Genomic DNA, 16,971 nt, shown 5'->3' on the forward strand with positions numbered 1-16,971 from the left:
GAAGTCGTTGGATAAGCAAAAGTTCTTATGATTTTTGCAGTCAGCACTATGTAGTCACTGTGGTGAACAGAAAACTGATGAGCTTTTAGTTAATCTGAAAAATAGGAAGTGGTGCTCATCTCTCACACTATCAAAACCCTGCATAATTTTCATGTAAAACAATTTAGACTGCAATCCTATGTGAATTTACGTTGGAATAAAACCAGTTGAGCTTAATAATAATAATAATAATAATAATAATAATAAATTGTTATTTATATCCCGCCCTCCCCAGCCGAAGCCGGGCTCAGGGCGGCTAACAACAATAAAATAAGACAACATTTTAAAATCATTTCATTAAAAAATTACTTCAAATCAAATTGATGGCAACCATTGGGTAGATTGCCAAAGGAGGGAGTCACAGGCTGTGATGGGTTTTACTTCCAAGCAGACATGCAGGCAATGTGCAATGCACTAACTAAATCTATGCACTTCGCAAACAGTGGCGTAGCGTGGGGGGTGCAAGGGGGGCCGGCCGCACCGGGCGCGACATCTGGGGGTTAGGGTTAGGGGGCACAAATCCACTGGTTAGGGGGCGCAAATCCACAGGTTAGGGGGCGCAAATTACTTGCCTTGCCCCGGGTGCTGACAACCCACGCTACGCCACTGTTCGCAAAGATTCGAATTTCGTATCGCCGTTGCATTATACAACAGTATGTCAACTAGAATTAGTGGGTTTCCAGCAGAATAATTTAATTCAGATTCAAACTCCTAATCCGCCTTGTCTCCCTCCACCAGCCTCTGCCCACGGATAGACATTCGCATTACTCCACTGGAATAAAGCTCTCTGTTCAACCAGCTCAAAAGTGTGGGCAGGAGGCAGTAACCACCAGTAGTAGGCTTTCTGCCAGTGACAGCAGCGCACAGGCAGCCCCCAAATGGTATTTGGGGGGCGGGGGCTGATCCAGCTCAGGATCCACCCCTGGATAGCATTGGGTCCCATTGCTAGGCCAGCTCCAATGTTTTGCCTGCCCTTTCTGCCCTGACTGGCAGGGCTTCTGTGTGCAGTACTCTGTGATGGGCTGTCACTATTAGGCCAGGGCTTGGGCTGCTCTGATATTTTATCAATCCTTTCCCAATTTAGTAAATAAGTGCATTTCAGGACCAGCTACCTCATCTTTTTAAAAACACAAAGCTTTTGCATGCCGAATAAGAATGACATTGTTTTTACATTATTTTAAATACTTCAGAACCAAACAAACAGGAAAGTGGGGACATAATAATCCACTTTATCCATTGAACATGTAAGGAAGGATTTTTGTTTACATGTTAAGGAATCACAGAAGCAGTTCAACAAAGTGCTTAAGGAAGCTGTAAAATCTTTCACAGAACCTTCCAATGAAAGCTGGTATTTATATATTACATTGTGGATGGTCAAGGACCAATAGTACCACTCTTCTGACTTGGGGAGATAATGAGACCTTGTTTCCTGCTAGGCAACTGGTAGACACCCCCCCAAACTGGGCATGTATGAGACTTGTAAGTATTCTTATCATTATAAAAACGACAACCAGGAATGTCTCAAGCATTTGAAGGGGGTCGTTAAAAACGTGACTGACCCCATTCGAAAGCCTGTGTGCATATCCAAAGCAAGCAGAGCTCAGCTCAAAATCTGCTGAAAACTCCCAAGTCCAGCCTGCTCACCTTACAAAGGTCAACCTCCAACTGGACTCTTGCAGCTCCCGCTCCCTTAAAGGAAGCACAACACTGCTGGGTGTGTGTGTGTGTGATGATCTGGGGTTCTTCTTTCTGATGGCAAATGAAGGGAGCAACTTATGTTGCTACTCGTCCTTCTGCCTCAGATAATATTGTGGGTCCTTGGGTGGCATGGAAATCTGAGGTAGGGTCAAGCTTCTGCTCAGACACTCCTTTGGCTTCAATCTTCCCCAGTTCCATGTCCCCCAGACCATCCTTAATGTCTTCATCTGTTGTTCTGAACCCCAACAAAAGCAATTTTTAAATTGCTGGTGAACTCCTGTAAAAACAACCAGACCAGCCAACAAACATTCCTTATGGAAATCATACATTCACTCGGTTCCTAAAAACAAAAACTTACTGAAAACGGGGTAACAGCTTCCAAAACAGAGGTGTTCTGACCACAAATGTGTGGAATAGAGTTTCTCCATTGGTAAAGGTTCTGTTTTTAAGGTAAAAAATGTTCCTTAAGGTTCTGTATTTCCTGACAATTATAAAAATTATTATCGAACAGTAACACGGTATCAACTAATTATATATGAGGGATAGATATTCAAAGAAAACTTAAAACTACAATAGTATCTAGTACAAATTAAGACCCAATTTGGTTTGAATCCAGCTGATTTGCTTGCAGATAATTTGCCATGATTGTCACTCCGGTTCACTGCCTTTTCATGCCTTCAAAAAGGCTAATTCAAACAGCCACACTGTTAGGTATTTGATCCGGGGAAAGATAATAGTAGGGGAGTTTTTTGTTCCTGTTCCGCTCAGCAATGCAACTGGTAATTTCATCAAGATTCTTGCGGAATTTCCTCATGGCCTCTTTCACTGGCTTCTCTATGAAATGTTCATCTGGATACATCCCCAGAAACACCTAGTTGGAGAAGAAGTCACAAAACGTATCTGTTGGGAAATGTCTAAAAGAAATAATGCAGCTAATTTTGAGACACTGCAAAAATAGACCCTTCCTCGTCTAGTGAGCAAATATGATATTTAAATAACAGCTTCTATACGTTGGCTGTTAGGCTGCTGAAGGAAAAGATAACAACAGGGCAACTGACTTTCGGGTTTGGCGGGTGTGCGTCAGTAAACGAGGGGAATTAAGACTAAGAGAGCTGAGTGGGGGGTGCTTGTGTAATCTCACTGTATACAAGTTGTACGAGTGACAATAAAGTATTTCCAGTCATGACCGACTCTGGGGTTGCGGCGCACATCTCGCTTTATTGGCTGAGGGAGCCGGCGTACAGCTTCCGGGTCAAGTGGCCAACATGACTAAGCTACTTCTGGCGAACCAGAGCAGCGTATGGAAACACCATTTACCTTCCCTCTGGAGCGGTACCTATTTATCTACTTGCACTTTGAACTGCTAGGTTGGCAGGAGCAGGGACCGAGCAATGGGAGCTCACCCTGTTGCAGGGATTCGAACCGCCGACCTTTTGATCGGCAAGCCCTAGGCTCTGTGGTTTAGCCCACAGCACCACCCCCATAGGGATTGGCAAGAACTAAAGCATCTTTCAGTTCCTGCAGTTAGAGCTGTCCAGAAGTGTGTTTACGGGAAATGTTAACAGGCCCCAAATTTTTGACAACTAATCAAAATGCTCTGAAAGCACTATGGAAAAACATGGATTTCCAAGCTAAGCACTGACCTGCAGCTTTGGCCTCATGCATTATGACTGAGATATACAAGGGGAATATCTTAGAAGTTTCACTTACTTCATTCTCTTGAAACTGACTCAAGGCCCAAACAGCACCAAGATGCCAACAAGAGCGCCCTCTATCCGGTAAACTCTCAACAATATACTCAATGGTGACGCTTCCCTTTTCCGTAGGGGGTGGGCGACGCATCGTTGGAGGGGCGTTAGGAATCCAGGAACACCAGTCGTACTGGGAAATAACAGGACAGAGCCAGTAAGATACAGGAATCTCTATGAAGCATAGAGGGTGCTTGTGTGGCTGGAAGACACTCCTGTTTATACAAAAAGGGTTTTTCACTGGAGCTTCAGTCCCATGTAGCATAATCCCACATTGGAACATGTTTTTGAGGGCTGCAGCTAGAAGGAGGAGACAGGATTCTCATTTCCACTTCCTCTTTGTTACTGCAGGATGAGCTAATATAAGAAGTCATAACTGAAAAGTCATGAAATTTAGTCCAGAGTCTGGAATGGGGCACTGTTTTTTGTCCCCCCCGTGACTTACTCTTTGATGTCAGGTTGGTATTAAAGGCAGTGGAGGGAGTGGGGAGTAAAAAACCCTAATGTCTAATACACTTTCTTTGGAGCAAGTCCTATGTATTCAGTAGGGCTCACTAAACCTGCTTTGGATTGGACTTTGTGTGGTAAAATAACTGTTTACGATGGTTTCTCTATTGGAAGGATGTACTGACACAATCTGTAATGAACAGGCATACTGCTGAAATGTGACTTAGCTGTGACTACAACACAACCCTATGCATTTACTCAGAGGTAACTCCCACTGCATCCAGTGGAACTTTATTTTATAGACGTGTGCTCAGTACTGCAGCCAACTACCTATCATTAGCTATCCTGTGTCCCACCAATGTAAAGAGCCGGCAGCAGCCACTAGCCTAAATAGCTCAAAATAATGCCCCAGATTAGCAGATTATCTTTAGGGGAAATAATGCCTAAAGAGAAAATGGGTAACCTCCAAGAGAATAACAAGTTTAGCATCAATTGAGAATTGCGATTCGGCAACCTGCCCTTTCACAGCAGTTTCAGTTCACATGGTGCGCTGATTTTATGCATCAAAAGAAAAGACAAAGCGCAGATACCTAAAACAGAACTCTACGTGAACTGCTCTATATAACACGATGTACCAATACGTGAGGTATTTTCCAAAATATAAACAGGTGTTGTTATGTACTGAAGTTCTCAGCCTGGCCACCAAGGGTATTGTGTATATAGTTTTCACTCAGGTCCACGTAAGTTAATTTAGGCGGGAAACCCTGGGGTGTTGTTACAATGTTGTCAGCCAGCTGCCTATAAAAGCAGGCCGGCTGAGCTGTTCAGTTCAGTTCAGTTCAGTTCCAACTTACTTATAAAGAACTACTTGGAGAAATCTCTGTGTCGTCTGCTTTGTCCACCCACAACTTAACAGGTGTGTTATGTACTAAGCTTGGATCCTAGAACAATAGGCAAGTAGGACCCTAGAATGCGACAACTGATTGGCTTGCAGGAAAAGACCAATCAGGCTCCAGGAGGAAGTTAATCAGCCTATTAGGCTGGTAGGATCATAGAATGCAACAACTGATTAGCCTGCAGGAGATGACCAATCAGGCTCCAGGACAGAAGCAGAATCAGCCAATCAGACAGGACTCATTGTGTAAATAATGTATATAAAAGCCTGAGGTTTGGGGGGAAATTCAATCACTGTTTTACAAGCATGAAATCACTACAGGAGTCCGAGTATATTTCAAGGTGATGGGTGCAGAAACATGCATGTTGATGGGGGCAGCCATCCTCATTTCTCATCTTCTCAAAACTGTTATGTTAACTGTTGCAAATACCGTGGTTTCCTGTACTTCACAGATGTGCAAACTTTGGCCCTCCTCTGCCCTCACCACATCTCAATTCCGAGCATTTCCAAAGTCTTTCCTTTATTCTCTGGTGAAACTGCAGTCGGATTATCTCTAATCTACTGCAATCCCTCCTTCCTCCCTTTTGTCATTTTTTTCTCCTCCTCAGTCTGGTATGCCTCTGACCTGGTTCACATATCATGTTAAACTGTGGTTTAAGTAAAAGTGAATTAACAGCCTGTGACTTATTATTCCATTTGAACACAGCTTTAACTATGGCTTACTGATCTTAACATTCAGTGTGAACCTCTTCAGCTATGATTTAAGCGTTTCATTGGCCAAGCCCATGCCAAGCCAAATTGTCCACCAAGCAGCAAAGTTGCTAGGCTGGGAAATAAAGCTGGCTTTCAGCACTCAGACGCCCTTGCTGGTGCTTTTCTTGAAGCTGATACCAGGGCTAACTGCTAGCAGGATCCCTCCCCGCCCAACCTCCTTCAATTCATGTTGAAGCTCAGATGGGCTTGAAAAGGGAACGTCTTTCAACTTCACTGCTAGATAATTGAATGGTGGTGTTGGTGAATAGGTTTTAGGCATTACAAAAGAAGACTTATTTTTTTAAAGAAAGACCTTGTTAACGTGTTTTTAGGATAGGATGGTCACACAGGTGCTGTTTTGTTTCCTTTACGCCATTCCTAGCTTTCTCAAGACTGGTGCCCGCCAAATGTTTGGGACAGAACTGCTATTAAAGGTAAAGGTACCCATGACCGTTAGGTCCAGTCGTGGCCGACTCTGGGGTTGCGGTGCTCATCTCGCTCTATAGGCTGAGGGAGCTGGCGTTTGTCTGCAGACAGCTTCCGGGTCGTGTGGCCAGCAGGACTAAGCCGCTTCTGGCGAACCAGAGCAGCGCACAGAAATGCCGTTTACCTTCCCACCGGAGTGGTACCTATTTATCTACTTGCACTTTGATGTGCTTTCAAACTGCAAGGTGGTCAGGAGCTGGGACTGAGCAACGGAAGCTCACCCCGTCGCAGGGATTTGAACTGCCGACCTTCCGATCGGCAAGCCCTAGTGGCTTAGACTGCAGAGCTAAAGGTAAAGGTAAAGGTACCCCTGCCAGTACGGGACAGTCGTGTCTGACTCTAGGGTTGTGCGCCCATCTCACTTAAGAGGCCAGGGGCCAGCGCTGTCTGGAGACACTTCCGGGTCACGTGGCCAGCGTGACGAAGCTGCTCTGGCGAGCCAGCACCAGCGCAGCACACGGAAACGCCATTTACCTTCCCGCTATAAAGTGGTACCTATTTATCTACTTGCACTTAGGGGTGCTTTCGAACTGCTAGGTGGGCAGGAGCTGGGACCGAAAGACAGGAGCTCACCCCGCTGCAGGGATTCAAACCGCCGACCATACGATCGGCAAGTCCTAGGCACTGAGGTTTTACCCACAGCGCCACCCGCGTCCCAACTGCAGAGCTATCCGTGTCCAAATCACCTGGAAGACAACATTTTGGTTAGGCTGCTCTATGCATTTTAACAGGCACTCAGGTGACCCCACTATTCACATCGTTGATATTTCTTAATCAAACTGTAGACTATCTGGACTGGTGTGTAAACCAACTTTAGAAGTTCAAGGACAGAATTGCTTCCAGATAAACTGTACCTGACCAAAATTTACTGCTGCATGTTGTGCAGATGCTGTAAAGATCACTACGGTAAGATATTCTGACAGCTTCTGGCGTGTCTTTATTGTCTTAGGAAATCCTGAAAAAAGAAGAGTTAAATTAATAAGAGCAGTACTAGTAGTAATAATATTAGCAATTAATAAACTAAAGGAAGGCTGTGGAACTTTTCTGAATTCTCCCCCACCTGGAAACACAACATTTATTTTTCACTGTCCCGTGAGATGAGACCGGATGGAAGGGGAGCTTGCCTGCTCTTGATAATAAATTAATAATAAATTTTTATTTATACCCTGCCCTTCCCAGTTTAAAAACTGGGCTCAGGGCGGCTAACAGCAAATATAAAACATTGATTAAAATGCAACTTAAAAACAGTATAAAACAACATAAAATACAACATAAAATGCAGCATCAATATCAATAAAATTCAAAAATTCAGGGGTCATTTTGGGGGAAAACAAAAAACCCAGTCAGTAGACATCAAATGATCACCAGGGCTAACTGGCCAAGTTGGTTCTACTAGGGCCAGCAAGGGGAACAGGGAAGAATTCAAATGTGGAGTCCCAGAAAGGGTTTCTTCATAGAAGAGGAAAGGGGAAAGGGAATAGAGGATCCGGCTAATTCAAATTGAAGGCCAGGCAGAATAGCTCTGTCTTAGCCCTGCGGAAGGAGATCAAGTCCTGCAGGGCCCTAGTCTCGTGGGGCAGAGCATTTCACCAGGTCGGAGCCATCACTGTGAAAGCCCTGGCCCTGGTGGAGGGTAGTCTGGCTTCCTTAGGGCCCAGGACCTTCAAGCTATTATTATTCATGGACCTTAGGGTCCTCTGCGGGGCATACCAGGAGAGGCGGTCCCATAAGTACGAGGGTCCTAGGTTATACTCCTTCTGAAGGAGCAGCTACAAAGGTTGGGGCTACTTATGGATCATTTTCTGTTGCTTGAGCCTCAGGTGGCCTCAGTGGTGCAGATTGCTTTCCATCAGCTTTGGCTGGTAGCCCAGCTGCCCCCCTATCTGAACAGGGACAGCCTAACGTCTGTTGTCTATGCTCTGGTAACCTCTAGGCTGGGTTACTGAAATGCGCTATACATAGGGTTGCCTGGAACACAGTTCAGAAGCTTCAGCTAGTGCAGAACTCAGTGGCCAGGTTGCTCATTGGGGCAAGAATCCTGGTCCAACTGCACTGGCTGCCAATTAACTCCCAGGCCCAATTCAAATGCTTGTTTTGACCTATAAGCCTTAAACGGCTCAGGACTGCAATGCCTCAAGGACCACCTTTCTCCATATGAACTTACCCGGACCCTGAGAACAACTATGATTAAGCTAATTTATTACAAAATAATACATATAAACCAGCCTACCAGATTATGGAAATTTTCCTATTTTTTAAATGTTTTGCACTAAATTCATTGATAGTGTCCAACCCTATGCTGCTTTCAACCTGATTAATAAATAAAATTTGAATGCAGAAAGAAAGAAAGATCTGGATTGATATCAACAATATATCGATTTGACTTGGATCTTAAAATGTTTTTATTCACTTTTTTTAAAAGCCCAAATTATTGATGTTAACTTTTATCACACATTATTATAGTGGCTAGAATAGGCATGAATAAAAATGTCCCTAATGCAAGTAAATGGTAGAACACAATTAATGAATTTTTGATATTTTTTTCAAGAGATTAGCAGATACTTTATCAATTATGGCAATGCTCATATTTCTTTTACAAGTGAAGTTCAGAGCACATACAGTGGTGCCCCGCAAGACGAATGCCTCGCAAGACGGAAAACTCGCTAGACGAAAGAGTTTTCCGTTTTGGAGGTGCTTCGTAAAACGAATCTCCTATGGGCTTGCTTCGCAAGACGAAAATGTCTTGCGAGTTCCTGCGGGGTTTTTTCCCTCCCCCCTTTTTCTAAGCCGCTAAGCCGCTTATCAGCTGATCCGATAAGCCGATAAGCCGCTAAAAGCCGCTAAAAGCCGCTAAAAGCGCTAATCCGCTAATCCGTCAATGGGCTTGCTTCGCAAGACGAAAAAACCGCTAGACGAAGAGAATCACAGAACGGATTCTTTTCGTCTTGCGAGGCACCACTGTATATGATATATTGAGAGACGCTTGTGCTAACAGTAATTTTGATGCTTGTCCTGCCTATTCTTTTGTTATTAATATCTTATTTTCTGTAACTTTTGAATGGGGTGATAAGAAAGCATTGCATACATTTCAGATTGTCTTCCAAATTTCCATTTATTCCAGGAGAGGAATGGATTCATTTGCTGGAATTTTTACATCTCTAACTCAGCTTCAGATCAAAGGAGGAATGCATTTCTGTTCATTAGCCAGCAATGCCACAGGACAGAGAATCTGGCTAGCAGGTCTCACCTGAAGCCTTGGTTCCTCTCAACCCATAAACATAGACGTCCTTCACAAAGGCCTGGAGTTCTACGTCTTCACAAACCATCTCTTCGCTATCGTAATAGAGGTCCACAACATCTGTCACAAAGCTGCAGAAAACAGAAAGGAAAGTGACTAAAAGCTTTTACATTCTCTTGAACTGCTCCGTTAACAATGAGTGCACGCACACAGGCACATAAAACTTTTGTCAAAAATGCAACTGGGAAGAGGGAGGGTCGCAAGCTTTCGCGATATCTGGAAAAATCTGTATTTCCCCGTAGAAAAACAACAACAGGCTGCTTTGTATGTCAATACTCAGCATCCTGTTAGGTTAGAGACAGAATAAAAAGTCTGGATGAATTATATTTTGAAATTTTCCTTAATGGTGTCCAATGGTACGCTGCCCATCTTGCTTCCACATACTTCTCTGGGCGGAGCCAATATATTTTTCAGAAGCAGGGTTTATAATTGTGTGGGAAGACTCCATGAGTAGAGAAGGCTCCCTGTTTCTGATCTTTACCCTCGAAAGCATGGAGGTCACTAAATTACGTGCTGATGGCAGCATACCTCTGCTTCTCTTGTGTGTTTCCTTACACGTGAGAAGTCTACGGCTGAATGAGGCAGAAAGATAATTTCTGTCATGGATAAACTGTGTGTCTTCCGCAAGGCATTACGATGTGATTTGTTACAACAGGTAGCAGGAGTCCCTTTCAACTCTACAATTCTAAGATTCTCTGATTCTATACCACTCTTCATCTGGGAATTATTTATGTCATAAAGGGAATGTTTCATGTTGCCAAATCGCAGGTGCCAAGATTTCTACTTCTGGCCCTGCAGACAACCCAGCAAAGCCATGCTACAAATCCTTATTGCATGGTAAGCTGGTTGTCTGTATTTGCGTGCTCAGACCTTTAAACCTCCCCCTTAAATTCAGACAAGACTCAAATTTTGGTTTGGTTTTTGGCAGAATTTAGGCCACAACTTTATTGATTACAGCAAGTGAGTGGTTGCATAGGCTCTGGTTTGACTAGCTCCCTGCACCTTCGCAGGTAGCGCTGACCCAGGGCACCAGAATAGGTCAGCCAAGCGTGAACACCTGGATAAGTGGAAAGCCGGGAACAGGCTATCTCCACCACCCAAATGTCCCCCTGGACTCAGTCACGGGCACAACCCCCTCTCAGGGGCTGACCAAACCATCGAGCCCCTGGATTCCTTTAACGGAATACCCTTCAAATCGGGATGGCGAGAGTGTTCCCCCATCCCTATCACCTGAACCAGAGCCTATCTGCAACCTTATAAGTTGTGATGATTTGCTACACAGCAGGAGAAACCCAAATGGCACCAGCCAATCAGCCAAGTGGGGAAAATCCCTGCCGTGCCCCTGTCCCAATGACAGACGACACACGACGGCATAGTAAGGTCCAAGCACAAAGCCCTAAAAGTAGGGAGAGGTGGGCGGGTGTTCCGATGCAAGCACCGAAAGAGGAAGCTCTGTGTCACGTGCATAGGTAAATATAGGTCCCTTGATCCATTTAGCTTGCGTCCCATTGGCCTGATTAAACCCAGCATCAAGGGACCTACCAATTGGGAGTTGTGGTTATTCAGTCGAACCTGTTGGCTTTTTGCAGTATAGTGACGCTGCAGAGAGCTTGCTGGGGAGATCATGCATTAAAAAGAAGGGACTCAAAAATAACTTTAAGAAGGTTTTAATAAGAAAAACAAAAACTCCATTTACACTAAATACATCAACAAACCAGACCCAACCACCAACCCATCCCCCAGGGTAATGGGAGAGCTAGGTGCTGCTCCTTATATACTCTACCCAGATGCTGACACACCTTAATCAAATACAACTCAGCAGCACCTGCTATGTTTCACAGCTGTAAAGCTGGGTCTCGTTATCTTGCTCTGGCCCTTGCTCCGGCCCCTTAAAGACATACACATGGAATGGAACAATGATGAACCTTTACATTTAAAGAAACCATTCAACATTTCCCCTGCGGTTCATCATTGTGGAACAAAAACATAAAGCATACTTTGTACATGTTTTTCATGTGTAACCTTTGTCAATACTTGATGTAAACTGCAACCTATAATGTTTGGTATGTTTAAGGTACATTACCACTCTCTTAAGAACAGAGACATTGCATAGTAGGCTTTTCCACATTGTGATGCATCTTTTAACAAAAGCTTAACTGTTTCATATTTTACACTTAGTGAATAACACAAATCATAATCTTCTCCTGGAATTTGTTGAAAACCCCTAGCAACTAGTTTTGCCTTGTACCTTACAACTTCATTTTTGTCATTCATTTTAACTCTATAAACCCATTTTGAATCAATAAGTCTCATATCTGGGGTTTGTGGTACAAGAGACCAAGTGTTATGCTCTTTTAAAGAAGCTATCTCAGAGTTCATAGCTTTATACCAATTTTCAGCTTGGTGCTTAGGTAAATTCTGAACATCATTGTAGCTTTTTGGCTCAAAAACCGCCTTATTGGCATACACAGTATTAAAATGTTCATCTGCAAATCGTTGTGGCTTCTGCCTCTTTCTATCTGAACGTCTCAGTCCGGAAGGAGAGTCAGACTCCTCAGACTTAATGGGACTGAGTGAACTACTAGTTTCAGGTTGTAAATCATCATTGTCAGACTGAAGAGGTGCCTGTAGGCTAAGCTCATGGTCAGAAAACTCAAGAGAATCTAACCTCCCCTCAGGTGCCTGTGGCTTTAAATCATCAAACAAATTATCAGATTCAACAGGCTTTTTGTCTTTTTCTATTAATTCAGAATCACCATTTCCTCCTGCTGCTGCTGCTGCTTCCTCTTCTTCCTCAGTATCATTTTTACCATCAGTATCTTGGAAAACAGCAACCCCATTCCAATTTACAGTTTGTATCATGCTTCTGGTAATATGAAATTTGCCAGTTGCTGGTATGTAAATTCTGTACACCCCCTGCTGGTAGCCCATTAATTTTTCCTGAACACTACGTTCACCCAATTTCTGCTTAGCAGGATAATGCATAATTACATCTGAACCCCAAATGCGTAGGTATTTCAGATTAGGGCGTTTTTTAAACAGCTTCTCATAGGGGGTGACATCTAAACCAGAATGATAACTGCGATTTCTAACATAACAAAAGGCATGGAGCGCTTCAGCCCAAAAGTCTTTGGGCAGATTAGCATCGTGCAGATAAGTTTTAACCCCTGCCTGCAAGTCACGCTGCACAACTTCAACAAGCCCATTTTGCCAGGGACTTCGGGGGCAAGATAACTCATGAGTAGTCCCCTGCGCTCCCAGGAATTTCTCAAAATCCTCAGAGACAAATTCCCCGCCCCGGTCAGAAAACAGGTTCTTAATAGGTTTGTTAAAGTGCGTTTTTACCCAGTTGCAAAAAACCTTATACTTCTCAAATGCTTGGGACTTCTCAGCTATTGCATAAGTCCAACAATATCTACTATACTGGTCTATCAGGGTAAGCCAGTACTTTGAACCTCCTAATGATGGTGGGAGTGGCCCAACTAAATCACAATGTACACGCTCAAATGGCTCAGTTACTTTCCTATCTGAGCACCTACCCTTGCGTGCAACCTTAATCTTATTCTTGCAACAGGATAGACACTACATAAAGAATTTACATGGTTTTAAGTTGAGGCCATTGACAATATTCTGTGTCTTAATTACATCAGCAATATTCAGGTGTCCCAGAATTCTGTGCGCCATGTGGACACACCCAGAATGTGGCCTCAACCCCTGGCTTGACTGTGCTGCTCTGCAATTTATAGGCGATTGTGAGTAGGTGCGAAAATACAGTCTATATAAACCATCAGATTCCCGGGCATACAGCAGACGTTTGTTCCCCTCGAAAAACTCACACATAGACTTTAAGAAACGCACAGTTATGCCTTGACGGGCAAAGCACCTTACTGACAATAAATTGTCCATTGACGGGCAGTAAATGCAGTTCGCTATTGTAATGTTTAAAGAGTCAAGTTTAACGGTACCCCTGCCAAGCGACTGCAGGACTTGTGAATTGGCTAAATGTACATTACCAATTTCCTCTTCGAAAGAAATAAACAAGCTTCGATCATTGCAGATATGCCGAGATGCTCCTGAGTCGATAACAAAAGACTTCCACTTGGCATCTTTAATTCTTTTACGATCTTTAGTCCGAGCGTGAAAAGCTCGCGGCTCGTTTCTGTCTCTACTATACGATGCCGGCTGCTGGGCTGACGACCGTGATTGACGAACAGAAACAGGCTTGGGAGTACTTTGCTTTCTTTTGGATCTGCAGTCCCTTGCAAAATGTCCTTGCTTATTGCAGAACCAACAACACTTTGCAGCTTTAAATGCAGTTGTATCACCACAGGTTTGCATATGGCGTTCCTCATTCTTTCTGGAAACAGGAGTGCTTATGGCACAAGCCTCCCTTCTATCCAACTCGCCCATTAATCTTGCCGTTACCCCTTCCACAGTTAATTGTGCTGGTGGAATGGCAGATATCTGGCTAGCTATACCATCAAAGTCCTCATTAAGGGAACATAGAATGATAAAAACATACTGAATATCAGGTATCTCCATGTCCCTTCGAATTAACTCGCCGCATATTGCCTCCAGACGTCTCAAGTGTGCTGCCAAATCACCACCAGGCTGCAACTTCGTCTGGTACAACTGCTTGAAAAACGTCAATGCAGACGCTGACTCTTTTCTAACATGCACTGCTGCAAGACTGTCCCACATTTCTTTGGCAGTTTTCTTATTTCTTATATAGACTACTTGCTGGTCGCTGACTGCCAAATTAATTATCGCCCTGGCTTTTGCATCTCCTTTCGACCAAGCATTAGTTACAGGGTTAGGAGGGTCATCAGTTACATAGGTCCATACTTCTCTAGAGGTCAAAAGCGCCTCCACCCGAAAAGACCATAAACTATAGTTCTCATCTGTTAGCTGTGGGAAGACCAGAGCCTTCTCAGCTTCAGGAACCCGGTCGACCATTCTGGAACTCTTCCAGACCCACAAAAACTACGCTAACAGGAGAAGGAGTTTTCAAACCTTTCTCAGAGTCCAAAAATATGCAGTCATCCACTCAGCAGCTGGGCCCATAACCAAATATGTTGGCTTTTTGCAGTATAGTGACGCTGCAGAGAGCTTGCTGGGGAGATCATGCATTAAAAAGAAGGGACTCAAAAATAACTTAAAGAAGGTTTTAATAAGAAAAACAAAAACTCCATTTACACTAAATACATCAACAAACCAGACCCAACCACCAACCCATCCCCCAGGGTAATGGGAGAGCTAGGTGCTGCTCCTTATATACTCTACCCAGATGCTGACACACCTTAATCAAATACAACTCAGCAGCACCTGCTATGTTTCACAGCTGTAAAGCTGGGTCTCGTTATCTTGCTCTGGCCCTTGCTCCGGCCCCTTAAAGACATACACATGGAATGGAACAATGATGAACCTTTACATTTAAAGAAACCATTCAACAGAACCCACCCACAACACAGGGTTTGGTTGCGAGGTCTCACCGCAACACATGCCCTCTTTAAGGGAGGACCCGATTAGGCACGCAGCTAGGTCCAGAGAGATACTCCTAGAAATATAGTATGAGTGGATCTGGATAAACGATATGAGCAAACAAAGAAATGTTGAGAAATCCAACTCAAGGGTTATAGGGAAGACTTTGTAGAGGTAGGTGGCAGAGCCATGCCTATTAGACCCTTCTAAAATGGTGGCTAACAGGACCATCCCCAATACTGGTCCCCTGCCAATAATATGAGTCATCTGTCACAGAGCAAAACAAAATGGATTCAATATGACCTAGTGGCCATGTGACGATTCTCAGCTCCTTCAAAAAGCACCTCATGTGGACCATTGTTAAAAGGAACATGCAATAGGTAGATTCACACTTCCAAGGTCTCCGTTAGATTTCCTGGTTCTCAGCATGACAAAATAAAATTTATTTCCGACCATCTCCTACCTCTTTATGGCTTCCCACACTTTGAGACCGTCATCCCGATAAAAGTAGTATGGAATGTCCTCCGTGCTTTCCATGCCTCTTGCCTTGATTTCTTCAGGGAAGCACAGGGAACTGTAGGTGAGGTGCTTCATCGCTCGCTGGAGTATCTGCGCAAGCCCTCCTCCTCCGGTGGCATTGGCCTTTGGCACCCAAAACAAGTGGCAGAGAGCATTAAGGAATGGAAGCTCCATAGAAGAGGGGCCAACTTGAATAAAACATGTGGGGATAGGTAATTGATCACATGATATGGCACACACACACACCATTTGAATGGCAATACCCATCAACTTGGGGAGGGGGCAGCCCCCTCAAATCTTTTATTGGACCTTGGCCCCTAAGAGTTGGCTCCTGTGTTCCATAGCCTTAAATATGAGTGTTCTTAACAATGGGGAGGATCTTACTGTACAAGGGGATTTGGAGATGAGGGCCTAGGCCACACTGGAGTGAAGTTTTGATACCTGCATCACGCAGCCGTGACATGGTGCACATGGATCCACATGGAGTGGGATTAGTGCCATTGTAAACCTCCTTGACGGAAACACATGCCCAAGGCATGGCCGTTGACCACTTCCAAGTCCTCCAAAGAATGCATACAACCTTGTCAGGCCAAGCAAGAAATAAGGACGTGTGCTTTCCTTTACATAGTCATTGTGTAAAAATTCTATTTATTATTCCCTTTACAGAATAAGAAACCTGCCAGCTAAGTGGATGGTAAACATAATATGAAAGACACTGGAATAGGTTATATCCAATGCTAGACCTACTCAGAGTAGACCCACTTAAATTAATGAACCTAAGTCAGTCATGCTAGTCCTAAATAGAACCAGCATAAAATCTCACTCTACAGATTAACTGCTTAACTGCAAATCAGTATTCGTAATGGTATACGTTCGCTTGTTTTAAAGAAGCCAAGTGTAACAGTAACTGGAGACTGGAAATTATGCAATTAGCTTGAGTCCAAATAAAATCACCGTATTTTTCGCCCTATAAGACGCACTTTTTCCCCTCCAAAAATGAAGGGAAAATGTGTGTGCGTCCTATGGGGTGAATGCAGGCTTTCGCTGAAGCCTGGAGAGCGAGAGGGGCTGGTGCGCACCGACCCCTCTCGCTCTCCAGGCTTCAGGAAGCTCTCCGCTAGCCGTAGGAGCTGAGCTCCGCACGCCCCAAGCTTCGGGATTAGCGCAGCGCTCCGCTAGCCCTGGGAGAGCCGCGCGGCTCTCCCACAGCTAGCGGAGACCTTGTCAGCACCCAGAAGCTTGGGGCGCGCTGAGCTCCGCACGCCCCAAGCTTCGGGATTAGCGCAGCGCACCTGGGGGAAAAATAAATTCCCCCCCTTTTATTTCCCCCCAAAAAAACTAGGTGCGTCCTATAGGCCGGTGCGTCCTATGGGGTGAAAAATACGGTACTTTGGGGAGATTTTCCTTCATGTAAAAGGCATGGCTGTTTGAGGCACAAGCTGTCAACTTTCAGATTTGAAAATAAGGGATCAGCAGCCTCGAAAATAAGGGATCAGCAGCCTCACCTGTCCCGGGGACAGTCTACGGGATATCTAACAATCCGGGATAGCAGCAGGAAGCAGCGGGAAACGGCGCTGGAATAAGGGAATTTCCCGCAAAGAAAGGGA

The 16,971-nt window shown here is 44.4% G+C and overlaps 1 protein-coding gene across 1 annotated transcript in view; it reads right to left on the reverse strand.

Moving 5' to 3' along the window:
* Positions 1–1,248: 1,248 nt before the first annotated feature.
* Positions 1,249–16,971, reverse strand: part of ALOX5 (arachidonate 5-lipoxygenase) — a 43,502-nt gene continuing 27,779 nt past the window's right edge. The window contains exons 10-14 of the mRNA XM_081206367.1: positions 15,309–15,487; positions 9,314–9,435; positions 6,921–7,021; positions 3,448–3,618; positions 1,249–2,608 (exon numbers count right to left, since the gene is read on the reverse strand). Of these exons, the coding sequence (XP_081062493.1) occupies positions 2,429–2,608; positions 3,448–3,618; positions 6,921–7,021; positions 9,314–9,435; positions 15,309–15,487 (753 nt within the window). The 3' untranslated portion in view covers positions 1,249–2,428. The remainder of the gene's footprint in view (positions 2,609–3,447; positions 3,619–6,920; positions 7,022–9,313; positions 9,436–15,308; positions 15,488–16,971) is intronic.

Source organism: Podarcis bocagei (assembly GCF_964188305.1).
Source record: "Podarcis bocagei genome assembly, chromosome: 8".
NCBI lineage: Eukaryota > Metazoa > Chordata > Lepidosauria > Squamata > Lacertidae > Podarcis > Podarcis bocagei.